The 19,059-nt window shown below is 31.6% G+C and overlaps 1 protein-coding gene across 11 annotated transcripts in view; it reads left to right on the forward strand.

The window, feature by feature from the left end:
- Positions 1-19,059, forward strand: part of PHF14 (PHD finger protein 14) — a 199,902-nt gene that overhangs the window by 120,048 nt on the left and 60,795 nt on the right. For 5 of the 11 annotated variants that reach the window (XM_060304665.2, XM_060304668.2, XM_060304669.2 and 2 more), the window contains exons 17-18: positions 8,613-8,642; positions 9,404-9,521. In XM_060304665.2, the coding sequence (XP_060160648.1) occupies positions 8,613-8,642; positions 9,404-9,521 (148 nt within the window). Of the gene's footprint in view, positions 1-590; positions 5,770-8,612; positions 8,643-9,403; positions 9,522-19,059 lie in introns of those variants that run through there. The other 6 variants (XR_009565104.2, XM_060304667.2, XM_030857189.3 and 3 more) reach the window with 2 other exon arrangements.

The following is a 19,059-nucleotide window of genomic DNA, read 5'->3' on the forward strand; positions in this document are numbered from 1 at the left end:
TAGCTAGGGATATACTTTTCATAATTGTAAGCAAACGTTTCCAATATAGTCTTTAAAAAAAGGAAGGCAAGTATAGGCCCAGGGAATAAGAATCATCTGAATATTTCCTCCCTGAGACTCTGTACTTGAGTAGAACCACTCCTGTAATGTACTGATTAGGTGTGCTTGTTTTCAGTATATTGCATGCTTTCTCAAGCATTGTTAACTTGCCATATTTGATGAAAAAATAGCAAACTGCTATTATTTAAAGCATCTATTAACCAAATTACATGTTTGCTTATATAAATACAAACCCCTCATCATTTTTATATTTTCTTTTTTGTTTTACTAAGATAGATTTATTGTGACAACTAAAAGTAATAATAATACAAGAGGCAACTCAGTGTTTCAAATGATGAAATAGTTCCATTTCAACTAGTAAGAACCTTTACAAGATCATGGCATTTAGGTTTAGGGCATCTGTCTCTTTGGACCAGATCATATGTTATTTGAATCTACTATGGTATTGTTAGTGTGTTTCATAAGACATAGTGCAGAGCTGCTGTGATCTTTAAATGTTAATGTTCTTTTCTTATCACTTTACTGTGTAGATACCCTTCATGAGACCCAACTCTGCCACAGCTCATCCTCGGAGGCAATCCTGGAAACCTCTTTTATAAGTGTGATTTTAAAAATGTGGATAACACTCTCAATAGAGTATATAAAGTAAAGGAGAACAGCTATCTTGTCTTTCCCATAAGCTTATCACTGCAAAAAGTTGCCTTTGCTTGTCAGGTTTGGATAGAATGTAATTGATTGGTTTGTTACTTGGACTGACAAGGCAGTTAATTTGCCTGTGTGGATTTTTTTCTCCTTTTTTTCTTTTGCACTAATCAGAAACATTTGATATGTGCATTGTTGAAAAATACTAGATGATGTCTTGTCAGAATTGTCCTATTAAGTAATGTCTTCCCCTCTTGCTTCTTTGGCAAATGATAGACAGTATTTGGACTTACTTAAGAGTTACTGAAGCCTGTGGGACTTACATGCAATGTGCTACTTGTTGTTGAACAAATCTAGTAACAAACAAGAAAGATAATGCATTCCATTAGTCTGCTATTCTGTTTCATCCAACTTAATACATATATTCATATATGAAATACTGCATTGGGAAACAACTGTAGACTATATTAAATGTTACTTCTATTTATAATATTCAGCAAAAGTGAAAGACTTGTGAAAGCGTATGCCATTCTAGTTTTGACTCATTAGTTCTAGTGTGAAAGCACTAATATTAGTAGCATGCAGTTTTTGCAACTTCAGATTTTAAGCTTGTAAATAAGAATATATCTGTGTTGATCTCTAGATATTTTTTAGTAATAACCAAATATATTCACTCTTTATTGATTCAATACAAACTTTCTCTGTTCAGTATAATTTTATTTTTCTCAACCTTAAGTATGAGGTTACAAAATAAGGAGAGAGATACAAAGCTTTTGACTATACAGCCTGCCAACTGAAAGATCTTCGTCAACATTTGTATCTTTCCAAAGGTTTACAGAATTAAAATTTGGTCTTCAAGCTTTAATGAACAAGTCTTAAATCAACGACAGAAATATGTTGAATATTTCATCACTTCATCTTGAACTGATTTAGAAGAGACTGTTTGCTGAAATTGAAATACATATATACATGTAAATTGTCAACATGTCTCTTGGAATTTCCTGATTTATAAATGTGGTTTGGGACATCTTTTCAGGTATAGTGGCATTGAAAATAGTTCAAACATTAGGAATAGAGTAGGAAATGTTATAGATAACTAAAAGCAAGTGTAAATATAAAGTTGCTGTATGCTAGTAACCTTTAGTTATACTAAGGAACCATATTATTGGATATTTAATAAAAGCAGTATGTATATAAAATATGTATAAACTGAGATTATTAACTTATTGAAAGACCTAACATTGGAGGAAAAATATTAATAACCTGTAGCAAAACCAGTAGGCTTTTTTTTTTTAGAAAAAGAATTCATTATTTATCACTGCATAAGCTTAAGAAAAAATTGGTAGTTATTACTATTGCTGAACTGCAGCTGATTTTAAGAAAAATGTCAGATTGCCATTTCCTTAAAAAAGAATATGCTAGTGCATTTGGACCTGACTCTCCTTTGATATATGGTAAGATATTACTAGTGGTCATTTTATTTTAGATTTTTTTGAAAAATCATTAAACCTTGTGGTTTTGGTGACACTATTAATCAAAGTCCTTTCCACCTGGTTCTATTTAGAATACCATATTATCATCATTCTCCATCTTACTGTTCGGTGGTGGATATGTGGTTCCATATTTGGTGCTAGCCCTAAGAATCTTTGTCACACATCACGAATATAAACCACATAATATTCATAAGATCATTGGTCCTGCAAATGTGTATTTGGAGTAGAACTTTTGAAGAGAGTAGAATGAAACACTTTCTCCTAATAATCTCCTAGACACTCTCATATTTCCATGGTACAAAATTAACCCTTTTCTGTAATTGGTCCAGTTGTTATTCAGAGGAGATATTAATGTGTATATCAAGAGAATATACACTAAATAGTTCATATTTTACATACATGTATAAGCGAAAGCAGTCCGACAGGTAAATGATGGTTATTTGTCGCATGATAGGGAAAGAAAAAAAACACTGAAATATCAAGAAGTAAAATAAATAACTCTGAACTACAAGAAGAATGACATGGCAGTATATATAGCAGTGGTTCTCAAACTTTATAGTACATCAGAATCAAGGATTTGTTTAAAAGCAGATCGCTCACCTACTCCCCTCCTCATTTTCCTCCTCATTTTCCTCCCTCTTATTTCTCCCTGCAGTTTCTGATTAAGTGGGTCTGGGATGAGGCCTGAAAATCTGCATTTCTAAAAGTTTCCAAGTGATGCTGAAGCTGGCCAGGGACATCCTTTGAGAACCATTTGTGTATAATATTTTGAAAAGAATCATGGTATTGTGGTTGACATTGATTGATTGAATGTGGCTTTAATCTTGTTAAAAGGGCCCTTAAATTTTCAAAAATACTTGTTTCTAGGTAAAAGAGATTATAGTAGTTTATAGCACATAGAGTATAACTTCTTTATTATACATAAGTTTAGTTAAACAGGTGTTTATTTTATACCTATTTTGGACACAGTAAATGAAATTTATTTATCATTTATATATCATTGTTATTCGTGTTTCTTGAGTGTTTATCTGATTTTACAATTATAATGTTAAAAATAGATCACTGACCAATAAATAATAAGAATATTCACACTCATTATCCTATTTCCCTGTTTTTACATCCTGTTACTTACTAGATCACTCTTTTTAAACTCTTAATGTTTTTTATTTGACAAAACTTACCACTGTTTTACTTGATTCTCAGCATGGGAATATTTTATTAATATTTCATCAAAATCTATTCAAGGAATTCAGAAGGACTCTCTAGCAGAATGGAATACTAACATTACTAATTTTTCTTTAAACTTTCTGAAATCATTTTGACAATTAAAACTTGTTTAAGAGACTCAGCTTTAGAGTTGCATGGCATATGAAGGCAGAAATTTTTTCCTACCCAGTCAACACTTTATCAATTTACATAATACTAAGGATTGGAATTAAAAATATTTCTGAGATAGACATGCTTTGCAAATACTTTTTTTTTTTTTTAAATAAACATATAGACCTCTTTCTCCCAGTACACAGTCTTAAGACTTTCTGCAGGCCTGCTGTAAGATTCACTGCTGTTCAGGTACATAGGATATAATGAAACTGGATGTTCATGCTGGGCTTTGTGAATAAAATGAGACTGACCTCCAGCCATTATCTCATTTATCTGATTTACATTGTAAAATCAAGATCTACACTATTGATTAGAGAATAATTAGTTAATTATGAGCAGGGAAATACAAAGTTATGTGGGGCTTGAGCACAGCGGGTTGTACTGCTGAAAAATTTCCAAGGGCATGAGCAGATGGAGATCAGTTTATTAAAGAACAAAGCAGATGTGTTTCAGGTATGAAAATGTCTAATCATTCTCTCATGCTGTGAAGAGGTACTTGACCTTATTGTGTATTTTTATATGAATTCTTTTATTTCATGTTTTAGTTTTGCCTTTCACTTTTAATCTTGTAACTTGACTACTGCAGATGTAGCTAACTGAATTGATCCCATTATTTAAGTGATCATTAAACATGAATTTGGATTTCAATAATTATCCAAATATTTTTTCCAGTTAATATACTTTACAGAATATTTTTGTCTTTCCTACCACTCATTCATTCATTATTGCATGTGATGAGAGTCTATAGTGACATTAATGAAAATATGTTCAAGACCTCCACATTAGCCTTTATTTGTGAAATATCATATAAAAGACATTTTCTAATTATTTTGAAAATGCTCATATAGGTGATTTGCAGTGAAAGTGTTGTAAAAAGGAATAAAGTTTGCCTTTATTGATATTAAATGTTATTCTAATATTTGTAGAATGCAGAATTTTTTGCAAGCTTGTATTTTAAAAGTGATTTAACTCATGGGCCACAAACCTGCATTTTCTCCATCTGTTAAAAGGAATAATTGAATTGGCTACTGTTCAATGAAAGAGTCTGTCACTACTGGTTAATACATTTGTGTAGGTGTTTCAGTTGCTAGTAAGATTTTATGTAAGTAATATTAAGACCAATTCTTTTGGTCATTCTTCTATAGAATTTTTGCATAGAAATGATGAAAAAGTAAGAAAATCCAACCCATCTATTCTCTTGATATTTAGTTGTGAGTTTTTTGTTTTTTTTAATTAAATGGATGTAACAGTATATATTTTCAAGGTTGGTTCTTTATTTTACTGTATATAGACTTGGAAGGGACCTAAACCAAATGTTCATTGCCATAAAAAATATCTGTGATTATGGATCAACCTGGTCATAAAACATGTACATTACTTTTCAAGTCCATGTTACGGATTTCTCTTCTTCATGAAATTTAGCTAATCATATGGCTATAAATTATATATATAGGAGGTACACCTTTTTTTTGGTTAGTTTTGAAAAGTAGTTATTTAGTGTACTCTTCTAGTGAAATTATCAATTGGAAATTAAGGGAATTTAAGAAACCCTTTGGAACACTGGCCTGTCTCTTAGGTGTAGACAGAAATAAATAAGTTGTTTCTTTTTACTTGTGTGTATATTCTCAGTAATCAGATAAACACATGACTGATTGCTCCCATGGATCATAGGACATAGGAACATAAATCATTTTCTTCCTCTTTTATGTCTAGGGTGCTATACTTAACCATATCTAAGTAAGTATTTTAAATACATATAGAACTATGTTTATTTGGTCACTGCATTTTGTTAAATGAATGTGTAAAAGACCATATACATATAGCTGCTTTATTATTGAAATCTGTATCCATTATGAATCTGATGCCTAGGAAGTTGTATTTAGTAAAAATCTAATTAAACAATGAGGTTTCCTTTTCTTATAAATGGGATTTATCTTATCTCACTTACAATTGTAATTTTAGAATGTCCCATAATATGTTAATGTGTACAGTTTTATTAGATGTTTAGAGGATATTCTTTAAGCATCCAGTTTGCATTTTATTAAAAAACATAGTGTATCTTTATAGGTTAGTTTTATATTTTTTAATTTAAGACATTGTCTTCCTATTTAATATATGTGCTATTGGTATAATAGTCCGTTTTTATTACATAGACATTTGTGTTATTTAATAAAGTATATTGTGTTATATCACAGCTTTTGTGGGTCAGTGACTGCTTTTGCACAAGATTCATTATTTTGATACATTAAATATGTACTATATTATGTGTTGTAATTACGTATTTCCAAGTATGTGTAAGAAGTAGATGTAGAGGTCATAAATAATAATTTGATCAATAACTACTTCAACTCTATTTCAGCTTTTAGGTAGCAGAATGATTGCAGATCCTTACGAGCTTCTGATTTTTGAGTTTTTAAAATGACCTATATTTGTAACTTAGCCATAATTTGTTGGCTGACAAAATTTGCTAAAGTTTACAAAATGGTGTGTGTGTGCATGAAATAAATAATTTACTATTTTTACCATCTAAATTGTTCTTTGATTTCTAGGGTTCTTAATGGCATTCCTTACGTTTGTCTATGGTGAATTAATTCTTGCAAATTCTGCTGGAGTTCCCTTGTATCACTCAGGATATTTTTGTTACCAGCACACGAAGCTATAGATTTATTCAATTAAATATTTTAGTGTAGAAACAACTATAGTTTTTCCATATGGAAATAATTTTAGTCGTTTTTAGAAAAGGCTAATATTTATATGTTTGTTTATTAACAGAGTTATTGATTTCAAGATTGGGTTATTTCTTTTTCTTTTTCATTTTCTTTTTTCCTCTCCTGGATTTTGGCAGTTACTAAGTGTATTAACTACTCCTTTCTGCTGCTTAGTCTTGGAATTACAGTTTTTATTTACTGCTGAGTGAGCTATAACTTGAGAGAACTTCCGTATCACCCCTGATTCTATCAAGCAGATTCTTCCTTTCCTCTGGAACCCATCACTAATACATGAGTTCCATGTGTAGACTAAGTCATTCTAAAAAGTATAACTAATGAAGGAATCAGTAAGGATTAGGTCACTTCCAAATGGCACATACTTCAACATTATCTTCTAACAAATCTAGCATATAAAGTCTTTCTTTTCCCTTTTGCATTTATTATTGAGCTGAAAGATAACTTGAGTTTACAGTTAATTGAAATCAGCTACAAATTTGAACTATATCAGTGTAGCAAACTTGTTCTTAATTTATTAGCTTGAAATATATATATATGTACATATACATAATATATACACACACACACACACACACCAGCAAGAACCATCTTAGTACATGAAGGTAAAAGGTAATGAATTATTATTCACCTTTATATTCATCATAGTGTTTGACTCTAGTTGTACACTAGAAACCATAATTTGCAAGTTATTATGGCACAGACTTATAAAGTAAATATGTAGTAATTAGGTTGTAATTTGATATGAACTAGGAAAGCATTAATACTATAACTCTTCACTTATCAAAAGCCCAGGTTATTGGCAATCTGAACTTGCTTAAAAACCCTAAGTTAAGCAAAAAAGACTATAGTTAACCCAAATTGAGTCCATGTACTTAGTAATCCTCATTTTCATGTTTTTATAAACTGTCAATTTGCATAGTCTTATGTCCAGTGATCTGGTTTCTGAATCCACAGTGAATTATTGTCGGAGAAATGCTGCTTAGACAGATGACACTGACAATATCAGAAAGTAGTGACTGATATTTTTTAAGCAAGTGAGGAGGACCTATAAAAGTTGAATACAAGAATTCAAACAGAACAGCAGACTGATGATATTCATGTCCAAACACAAAAGGCTGTCACATTGTTAGACATGTAGCAGCATCTATTACTCATACTTGTGACCCTGGAATGATAAAGATAGAGTAAATTATATTTAATGGATTTTCTTGATGAAGCAAAGAATGTGATTCTCTTTAAATTTCCCATTAAAGATGACTGAAATACTATTTTCCATGCTTGAAGGACTACGCCCTCAGCTAACTAGAAATCTCAACCTTCTCATAACTCATAAATGCTTATACGCTGAAGGGTCCTCTAACTATGTGTTTAATGTAATTGGAATTTTAACTATTGAAGGGTAAATAAGTTGAATTGAGAAGAACAAAATTTTGTGGGCTTGCCATTTAGTTTTATGTAATGTTTTATGTTAGCTATATATTATCTATTATTTTTCTTAATACTAGAACAACAGGTATTTAAACAGTTTAAGTGCTTTTAAATATATTTTTGGATGGTTTATTTATAATATTGGCACAGTAAATAAAGTACTGTTTGTTATTACTATTTGATTTGATTTTTTTGTATAGCTAGAATTATTATAGTAAACATTTTTATTCAAGTCCATCTCTTGAGTCTAAGTGAAGGTTTTTGGAAAAGTACATAAGTTTATTCGGTTTATGAGAAGGAAGTTGTAGAGGAAGGAGTGCCTAAACTTAAGATATATAATTGTGTTTTAAACTTCTGTATACTTGAATAACTTAGCTAAGTTGCTAAACTTTCTGAAACTTTTGATTTCTGAAATGGGTCTTTGGGAGATTGGGTTTTATAGAATGACATGAAATTTTTACTATAAATGTAGATTTATAGTTCCCTTTATTGTGAAAATAAATTGCTTTTCTTTGCATGTTGTTTATCACAATAACTCCTTCTCCTTTTTTTCTAATAAAAGTTATTTAAGAGTAATTTTGTACTTTAAGTAATATATGTCCTATAAAATATCCTCCTTGATTTCTTAGTTATGGATTCCTCAACTTTTTAGGTTTAAATCAGTAAGAGTATATATAAAGAGAATGTGACAGATTGGTTTGGAGAAAGTATTATTTTTTTTAACTTACAAAAAAATAGCACAAAGAATAAGAGGAATATAACCCTTTCTATAAAATGTATACATCTTTGTTATTTGTTGTTAAATTTTGGTCTTGTTATTCCAACTGATGCAAAATTCTTTTTAAAAAACACTGAAATAATACAGATCTTTCTTCATTGTCAGCAGGATGAGATTGTCTGAAACGAAGAATAGGTATGATAGTTTTCTTAGATTTTGTACATCATAGGTGGCAAAGACACTGTCAAAACATTTGTTAATAAGCTTTAAAATGTACTAAGAGGTACTTTGAAAAACCAATTGCACTGAAAGTGACAGGTAAATTTTTGAGAAAATTTATATTTTAGAAAATAAACTTCTTAGAATGGTTTTTATTTGCTGTAGATTATGTTAGCATGCTATACACATTAGAAATTTTATTTACAATCTACCTTAACTTAGAGAAAGAGAGTGATGAGGTATATCAATTGTATAGAATTAAGCTTAGTGTAGCCTAGTAGAATTCATTAGATTTAAAAGTTTTTTTTTAAATAATCACAATATGTTAGATTGAATTCATAATCTTGAATTATATGTATCTTATATTAGTTTTAAAACCATCTAATGGGCAAGTGATTATTATTGAAGTTCAAAATTGAAAATGTTAATGTTTGTTAGTTTTGAACACATAGGGTTATACACATAAATTTATTCCTATGCTGTTAACATTTCTACTATCAAAATGTTCTGAATGATATTTGTTTTGTTTATTTTATTGTTTTGGTATTTTGTTTTTCCTAAAGCATTTATTTCAGGTTTAGATTGTCTTTTTCATAAACATTAATTTAATAATCTTGTCAGCTAAGGATAGAATTAACAGTGTTACAGTTGAAATATACAGTAGTTTGCTGTTTTTCTCTGAAAAAAAGTGTTTTTTAATATTATTTAAATATAATATAAATCTGTTTACCCTGCAGGTGTGATGAATGTAGACTGTGCTACCATTTTGGTTGTTTGGATCCTCCTTTGAAAAAGTCTCCTAAACAAACAGGCTATGGATGGATATGTCAGGAGTGTGATTCTTCATCTTCTAAGGTAAGGGGAGAAACTTATAAGAAAAAGTGTTGTTTCCCTTTATTTTGATAGCTTTTCTGTATCTCACCAATGGCTTCCTAACTTTAAGGAGAATTGGAATATGAAGGACCAACAATTTACTCTATGCACTTTAAGAATATATTGCCTTGATGATTTTATTGCCCTTAAATTAAGGAGTAAAGAGCTCTACTGACTTATATAAATTTTCTCTATGAAATATTTTAGCTGTTTCGTGTATTCTCTATATTACTGTAGCATGTTAAATAGTTCTTTAGTAGCCAGTCACCCTCTGCTAATTTACCACCCCTAGGGAATAACCAATAAAATCCAATTTAATTTTACAGATGACTCATCTTAAGATATAGTAGGTATATTGTGAATGTTCTATAAGGTTTGCTCTTTGAGAAAACTAGTTTTTATATCATAAAATTTTTTTCTGGTAATTATTTTAGATAAGTAGAAAGGATGAAATATCTAATAAGGTTGTTTCGTAGTTTATCTCCAATAATAAACTATTGAAATCTTTTGAATATCAATCTTATAACCTTAAATTGTGACGATTGACATTTTAAGATTATTATATGCTTTTTTAAAGTGTGTGAGTAAATAGCTGGACCCCTGATGCTTTGACTTATTTGACAGAAATATTAAATATATTCGAACTAAGACAATATGGTCACCTGTGGGTTAATCAAATTATTCTTCTTTAAATAGACAACAGAAGTTAACTGTCTGTTGTAATGTGGACCTCAAGCCATCTCTCCTAAATGCCACTTAAGTGCATTTGTTTTTCCTAGAGTGAATTAAAATTGATTCTGAATTCCTGTCTGATCATGGAATCAAAAATACTCTTTTTATCAGTTAAAACGATTTATTCCAGCTTACCACAGAAGCCATCTGTAAAGTTTATTTATTAAAAACTGCAGAAAAGCATTTGGCTATAGGAAAAAAAAAAGCTATTTAAAGGGTTTTTTAAATAACCAAATTTATTAAAAATTTTACAAATCTGTATAATGATTATTAATATAGAATCTTATGCATTTTATTTAATAATCAAGCATTTTTGCTCAAGGTTTTAAACTATACAATATCAAGAATTATTTAAGAGGGAGATTTAAGAGGGAGATTTAAGAGGGAGCGTATTTAATATCAAAAACTTTTATTACATAATTAAAAAATGTTTTCCAGAAATTGTATTTAAATGAGAAAAAAATAATGGTGTACTATAGATTTTAAATAGTTGTCTTATGGGACTCTTTATGGTATAATATAATTTTTCTAAGTGTGTTTTTTGTTTGGAGTTTTCTTCTACCCTCAAAAAGCAATTAGGAAAGCAATTTTTGAAAAAAAGATTTATTGCATTTATAAATAAGCCTTTTTGTGTACATTCTTTTGAAAAGGTTTTATACTACTGTAAATATGGAGCATTGTATTAACTGCAGAGTGCCTTTGTTAAGTTATATAGTAATTTTGTTAATGAACATTGAAAATGCAAGAGGACATTTCACATATGTTGGGAATATACAAAATGAATATTTTGTAAGTGCAGTAGGTGCATGCCAGTAGCCATTGAGATGTTCTTGTATTTTGCTTTTCCCTGTCTACCAGAGAATAAGATCTTTGGACTCAGAATGGAAATCCATTAGGAAGGCACATTGTTAGAAAAGTTGCATTGTACTCTGACTTGTGATTGAATGAATCCCAGATATAAACAGCCAAGACTTTTAAAATATCCAAATATGGTATCTAACTGACAAATGTCACAGCAGTTTATTGTAAGGATTACAGCAGTGAAATGGATTTGTATTTTTATCATATCAAGATGAATATTACATACTTCTTTTTCTAATGAAAAATTAAGCTTAATATAATAGTTAAGCTGAAAGTTAAGGAAAATTAATTCATTCCCTTGAATACTTGTGTTACATCAACTCTGTTTTGCTCACTTTGAAAACTTTATTCCTGACAAGTAAATTTCTGTTTACATTTTCTCTTGTAAGGTGTTTGCTAGTATTGGGTCCCAAGAAGAAAACATTGATAGATAATGTCATGCTTTATAATTCAGTAAATTGCTGCAGAAGCTTTTAAATTCAGAAAGCAGTATATTATTCATACCTGAGTCAAGAAAATTAGTATCATTTGGGGGCCTAAAAGAAATCCACAATAAAAGTTAATATATTTTGCTTGTCCTTCATTCTGCTCTATTTGCTTTGGTGGAATGGTATTTTTTAGGTAATACTAAGTATATATGCCATGTTCATTTATTTTAATAGTATGAAAAGCTAAGGTAGAAGTAGTTATTTCCAGGAGAAAGGAATCAGTTGCCAATAAACTTAGGTGGGGAAAAGTGAATATAAAATTGTTATAGCCATAAAATATATATCCAACCTTCTTTCTTTATGGTAGTCAGGATTAAGTCCAAGAAGTCTTAACTTTTATTATAAAAGTTTGACTCCCAAGTAATAAATTATTTATTTTGCTTAGAATTTTAGATTATATATGGTATGGGTGTGTAGTTGAAAATGTACTTGAAAATGCATTGCACTTTAAATATTATTTAACTGTTGACATTGTCTCCAAATTTTGCATACCAGGGGAAACTCTAAAATATTGCCATGTATACTCTGAGCAGCATAATGTATTGATATATGACTTTGTCTTTCAAGTAATGGGTTTTTTTGCTGTGACCTTTATGAGAGCAAAAATCTTCTGTCGCTAATCCTGCCTATTGCTTTTAATTATAGAAAGTATAGAAATTCCACAAAAGTCTAACAAGATTCATCATATCTCAATCCATATTAAGCTTTAGCTCATGAAAGATAAAATATACTATATTAAATTAATAATATACAATTAATGATAATAAATTAATGATATTTCATAACAATTTAGCTAACAGTAGAATGATATTTTAATTGAGATATAATTGACTTATTATGTTTCAGATATACAACATAATGATTCAATATTTGTATATAGAATGACTTTTATTCTACCCAGACCCACAAAGTATGGCATGATAAGACTTTCTCTTCATTTTCAATCCTTCATAAACCTAGGTAGTCACTTTAGGTTTCATGAAAAATGACCAGCTACATGGATTCAGATATATACATTACATGTAACACACACAGAGACACAAATCTACACACATACAAACACATGCACAAAATATACTTTCTCCCATAGGCTATGCTTCAAAGATACTTGACTAAGGCAGCAGCTATCCAAGACAGTGTGCTATGTTTTTATTCAGTGGGGCTAGTTCATTGCTACTGATCACCATGCATTAGGTTTTTTTCTCTTGCTCTTTACTGTGTTGTGAAAATACTGTTACAAATGAATGCTATATGCCTGGACAAGCAATGTATTTTATTCTTTCTCCTCCACCTCACCCATCTTTTATTTTTTCTTTCATCTTTACTTTCATCCATTCTCCTAAGCCAAATACCTGGAATCATCTTCAAGTCTTCTTCATCCTGTCCCAAATAGAAAATCACTTGCTGAGTCCTGTAAAAGTGTTCTTGCTTAAATATTTCTCCGGTTTACTCTTTGCTCCTTTTCTCCACTGTTAACTGCCTTGATTCGGTGCCTCACCTTTTCCTCATTCTACCAGTTCCTCCTATTTTAGAGGCTATCTAAATAAGTCTACCAGACTCTTCACTAGGTTCCTTCAAAATGAAGTGTTTGTACCTCAGGAGATAGACAAATGACTAATTAAATTAATTCTATATAGCATCCCATTTTAATTTCTGTGTCTGAGTGTGTTTTCTAATGTAACAGGTTACTGCTGTAGAATAGGTATATAACTTCACACATATATACTTATTAAGGTATGTATTTAAAATGTTTAGTATTGGGGTACATAAACAACAGTGTTTGGAGATCATAGTCCCACACTGCTACTAGAGTAATCTTCCTGAAAGTCTTTTTGACACACCACTGTTTTACATTTGTCAGTGTTTTCTCATCCTCCTACATATCCAGAATATAACTGACAAAATCAGGAAATTAACATTGATACACTATTACCGTCTAATCCTCAGACCTCATTCAAGGTTTGCTATTTGTCCCAGTAACGTCCTTAATAGCAAAATGATCCAATACAGAATCATTCATTGCATTTAATTTTTATGTTTCTTCAGTCTTTAATCTGGAAAGTCCCTTAGTCTTTCCTTGACTGTCATTTCATTGCCACTTTTGAAGATTACAGGGCACTTATTTTGTAGAATGTCTTTTACTTTGCATTTTTATGATCTTCTCTTGTGGTTAGATTTATTTTATGCATCTCTGATAAAAATACCACAGATGTGATGCAGTATGCATTCTATCAGGTGACACATGATTTCAATATGAACCATAAATGGTGATGTTAACTTTAATCACTTGACTGAGGAGTTCTCTGCAAGTCTTCTCCATTCTCTTCCCCTTTCTAATTAATAAGTAATTTGTAGGGAAGAACCTTGAGACTGTGTAAATATCCTATTCCTTATCAGACTTTCATTTTCTGTTTTCAGTGGTTTATATTGGTTATTATCATTATTTATTTTGATGTTTGAATTGTCTCAAATTTGGCTAATGAGAGCCACTTCAGGCTGGCTTCTGTGTTCTTTTCATATGGATCCCAGAAATATTTGAGTGCTTCCTTACTAAAGGTGTTCTAGGCTCAACTTGGTCTTTCCCTTCCCCTACTCCTGGAACCAGTGATTTCTCCAAGGAGCTCTGCTTCCCTTTTAGTGGAAAATGGTATTTAGAAACTAAGATCATGGTACTAGATGTGCTCATTGTTACTGGGATGTTGCTTCTCTTAGGTCTTCTCAGTAGACATAGCCAAGGACTAGATGTATGTATGTACATTCATAGACATACACATTTACTTTTCTTTGTCTTCATAGATATTGGAAACCATTCTGTTTTTTTCCCTTTTCATATTTATAACTCCCTCACTGAAAACTGGCTCCCATTATCCTTGATATATATTAGAAGATTAATCCCCTGACGTAAAACTAATCTCCTATCACCCTCCATTCCCCTGCTGCATGGACACCTTCTTTGCTTGCCATAACCTGAAGGCTTTTAGATTGAATTGTTCAGGAAGGAGGGGAGAGAGAGGGATTGAAGACAGACATTTATATTTTTTACAAGCTTCTAAAATTATTTTAATGAGCAGTTAGGAATAAGAACCATTGTTTTATGTATTTTAAAAATTGTTCAGTTATTAAAAAGTTTTTAAGCTAAAAATGAATGTTTTTGCAATTTTAAAACAAATATGCACAAGGCGTATAACCCAAGGCAAATTTCAACAAACTGATACTTTAAAATTATGTTGTATACTTAAATATAAGATATAGACTTAATATTATTTTGTTTTAAATTTTTATTTTATTTTGGAGTAGAGTTGATAAACAATGTTGTGTTAGTTTCAGGTGTAGGGTAAAGTAATTTAGTTATTCATATACATGTATTTATTCTTTTAAAAATTCTTTGCCCATTTAGGTTATTAGAGTATTGAGCAGAGTTCCCTGTGCTATACAGTAGGTCCTTGTTGGTTGCCTATTTTAAATACAGCAGTGTGTACATGTCAATCCCAAAGTCCCTAACTATACCTTCCCCCAGCCCTTCCCCCCGGTAACCATAAGTCCATTCTCTGAGTCTGTTTCTATTTTGTAAATAAGTTTGTATCATTTTTTTTTAGATTTTGCATATAAGTGATATCATATGATATTTGTCTTTCTCTGTCTGACTTACTTCACTTAATACGATAATCTCCAGGTCCATCCATGTTGCTGCAAATGGCATTATTTCATTCTTTTTAATGGCTTAGTAATATTCCATTGTGTATATGCACCACATCTTCTTTATCCATTCCTCTGTCAATGGACATTTAGGTTGCTTCCATTTCTTGGCTATCATAAATAGTGCAGCAATGAACATTGGGGTGCGTATATCTTTTTGAATTATAGTTTTGTCTGGATATATGCCCAGGAGTGAGATTTCTGGATCATATGGTAATTCTATTTTTAGTTTTCTGAGGAACCTCCGTACTGTTTTCCATAGAGGTTGTACCAATTTACATTCCCACCAACAGTGTAGGAGGGTTCCCTTTTCTCCATACCTACTCCAGCATTCGTTATTTGTAGACTTTTTTAAAATAAATGTATGTATTTATTTGTTTTTGGCTGCATTGGGTCTTCGTTTCTGTATGTGGGCTTTCTCTAGCTGTGGCAGGTGGGGGCTACCTTCGTTGCAGTGAGCAGGCTTCTCATTGCAGTGGCTTCTCTTGTTGCGGAGCATGGGCTGTAGGCGTGCGGGCTTAAGTAGTTGTGGCTCATGGGCTCTAGAGTGCAGCCTCAGTAGTTGTGGCACATGGGCTTAGTTGCTCCGTGGCATGTGAGATCTTCCCAGACCAAGGCTTGAACCCGTGTCCCCTGCATTGACAGGTGATTCTTAACCACTTTGCCACCAGGGAAGTCCCTGTTATTTGTAGACTTTTTAATGATGGCCATACTGACTGGTGTGTGGTGGTACCTCATTGTACTTTTGATGTGCATTTCTCTAATAATTAGTGATGTTGAGCATCTTTTCATGTGCCTAGTGGCCATGTGTATGTTTTCTTGGAGAACTGTCTATTTACATATTCTGCCTGTTATTTCGATTGGGTTGTTGTTTTTTTGATATTCAACTGCATGAACTATTTGTAAATTTTGGAGATTAATCCCTTGTCAGTCTCATTGTTTGCAAATATTTTCTCCCATTCTGTGGGTTTTGTTATTTTGTTTATGGTTTCCTTTGATGTGCAAAAGATTTGAGTTTGATTAGGTTCTATTTGTTTATTTTCATTTTTATTTCCCTTACTCTAGGAGAGACAGATCAAAAAAGATATTGCTGCGATTTATGTCAAAGAGTGTCTGCCTACATCATCCTCTAAGAGTTTTGTAGCATCTGATCTTACATTTAGGTCTTTAATGCATTTGGAGTTTATTTTTGTGTATGGTATTAAAGAATATTATAATTTCATTTGTTTACATGTATCTCTTCAGTTATCCCAGCACCACTTACTGAAAAGGCTGTTTTTTCTCCATTGTATAGTCTTGCCTCCTTTGTCTTAGATTAACTGACCATAGGTGCATGGGTTTACTTCTGGGCTTTCTATGCTGTTCCATTGATCTATATTTCTGCTTTTGTGCCAGTACCATACTGTTTTGATGACTGTAGCTTTGTAGTATAGTCTGCAGTCAGGTAGCCAGATTCCACTAGCTCCATTTTTCTTTCTGAAGATTGCCTTGTCTCTTTGGGGTCTTTTGTGTTTCCATACAAATTGTAAAAAATTTTTTGTTCTAGTTCTGTGAAAAATGCCATTGGTAGTTTGATAGGGATTGCACTGAATCTGTAGATTGCCTTGGGTAGTATAGCCATTTTGGCAGTAATGATTCTTCCAATCCAAGAACACAGTATATCTTTCCATCTGTTTGTGTCATCTTTGATTTCTTTCATCAGCGTCTTATAGTTTTCAGAGTACAGAACTTTTGCTTCCTTTTGTAGGTTTCTTCCTAGGTATTTTATTCTTTTTGATGTGACTGTAAATGGCATTGTTTCTTTAATTTCTTTCTGATCTTTTGTTGTTAATGTATAGAAATGCAACAGATTTCTGTGTGTTAATTTTGTATCCTGCAACTGTACCAAATTCATTGATGAGCTCTAGTAGTTTTCTGGTAGCATCTTTATGATTTTCTATGTATAGTGTCATGTCATCTGCAAACAGTGACAGTTTTACTTCTTCTTTTCCAATTTGGATTCCCTTCATTTCTTTTTCTTCTCTGATTGGCATAGCTAGGACTTCCAAAACTATGTTGAATAAAAGTGGCAAGAGTGGAAATCCTTGTCTTGTTCCTGATCTTAGAGAAAATGCTTTCAGCTTTTCACGGTTGAGTATGATGTTAGCTGTAGTTTGTCATATATGGCCTTTATTACGTTGAGGTATGTTTCCTCTATGCCCACTTCCTGGAGAGTTTTTATCCTAAATCAGTGTCGAATTTTGTCAGATTTTTCTGCATTTATTGAGATGGTCATGTGGTTTTTATTCTTAAATTCGTTGATGTGGTATATCACACTGATTGATTTACAGACATTGACAAATCCTTGCATCCCTGGGATAAATCCCACTTGATTATGGTGTATGATCCTTTTAATGTATTGTTGGATTTGGTTTGCTGGTATTTTGTTGAGGATTTTTGCATCTACGTTCATCAGTGATATTGGCCTGTAATTTTCTTTGTGTGTGTGTGTGTGTGGTATCTTTTTCTGGTTTTGGTATCACGGTGGTGGTGGCCTCATAGAATTAGTTTAGGAGTGTTCCTTTCTCTGAGACTTTTTGGTAGTTTGAGAAGCATAGGCATTAACTCTTCTCTAAATGTTTGATAGAATTTGCCTGTAAAGCCATCTGGTCCTGGACTTTTGTTTGTTGGGAGGTTTTAATCCCAGTTTCAATTTCAGTACTTGTGATTGGTCTGTTCATATTTTCTATTTCTTCCTGGTTCAGTCTTGGGAGATTGTACCTTTCTAAGAATTTGTCCATTTTATTAGCATATAGTTGCTTGTAGTAGTCTTTTGTGATCCTTTATCTTTCTCTGTTGTCCGTTGTAACTTCTTATTTCTAATTTTATTGATCTGAGCCCTCTCCCTCTTTTTCTGTATTAATATAGGGCACAGTTCACTATTCTCTTTTTTCTAGGGTATACTTGATATAGAGCTCAACACCTTCTGTGTACTGAAACACCCCAAATGAAGATAACTTCTTTTGGCGTGGTTAAATGAACAGGTATTACTATAAATATTTCTTTTAAAAGGACATCATCCAAGTGATATATATTCACAGGTGCCACTGAGAATTTAAATACACATCATATACTTTACAGTGACTGTGCCAGTTATGATTCTAGCTTTTCGTCCCTGTTCACGTTCTGTTTTGTGAAAAGCCAAAAGGTGTACATGACAGGTCATTGTCTGAATACTACAAGATGAGCCATCTTAGCTTGGAGACCTCCATTTGGTTCACTCTTATTTGATCTTTCTAGTATAGTACTCTTTTTGAGTGGTAATAAGTTGACTTCATATGCATGAAGATCTCATTTAAATTCTTATGGAAGATTTTCTGGCACTACAAATGTATGACATACCAGCTCAGGCAAGTGTGGTACTTTTTGGTAATCATTTGTATTAGAAATCCCTGAGTAGGGAAGTCTGATTTTTTTAAAATTTTTGTTCTATTTTTCCAATTTTTTTTGCATTGAGCAACTAGAATTCTGTAACTGAAATGCTTGTGTCCAATGACATATATAAATACTTACTATCAAGCAAAATAGTCATTGAGAATTTTGCCTCTTTAAAAACTGAACAGAACAGTCTCTCCAAGGAGTATCTTGCCACAATATTAAACAAGCACATTTAATTGAACCTGGTGATACTGGAAATTAAATGTCTGAGTTTTATGTATTATGAAGATTTATAAAAAATATAAAATTAAAATGAATTATCCTTT

This window comes from Globicephala melas, chromosome 9 (assembly GCF_963455315.2).
Source record: "Globicephala melas chromosome 9, mGloMel1.2, whole genome shotgun sequence".
In the NCBI taxonomy this organism is placed as follows: domain Eukaryota; kingdom Metazoa; phylum Chordata; class Mammalia; order Artiodactyla; family Delphinidae; genus Globicephala; species Globicephala melas.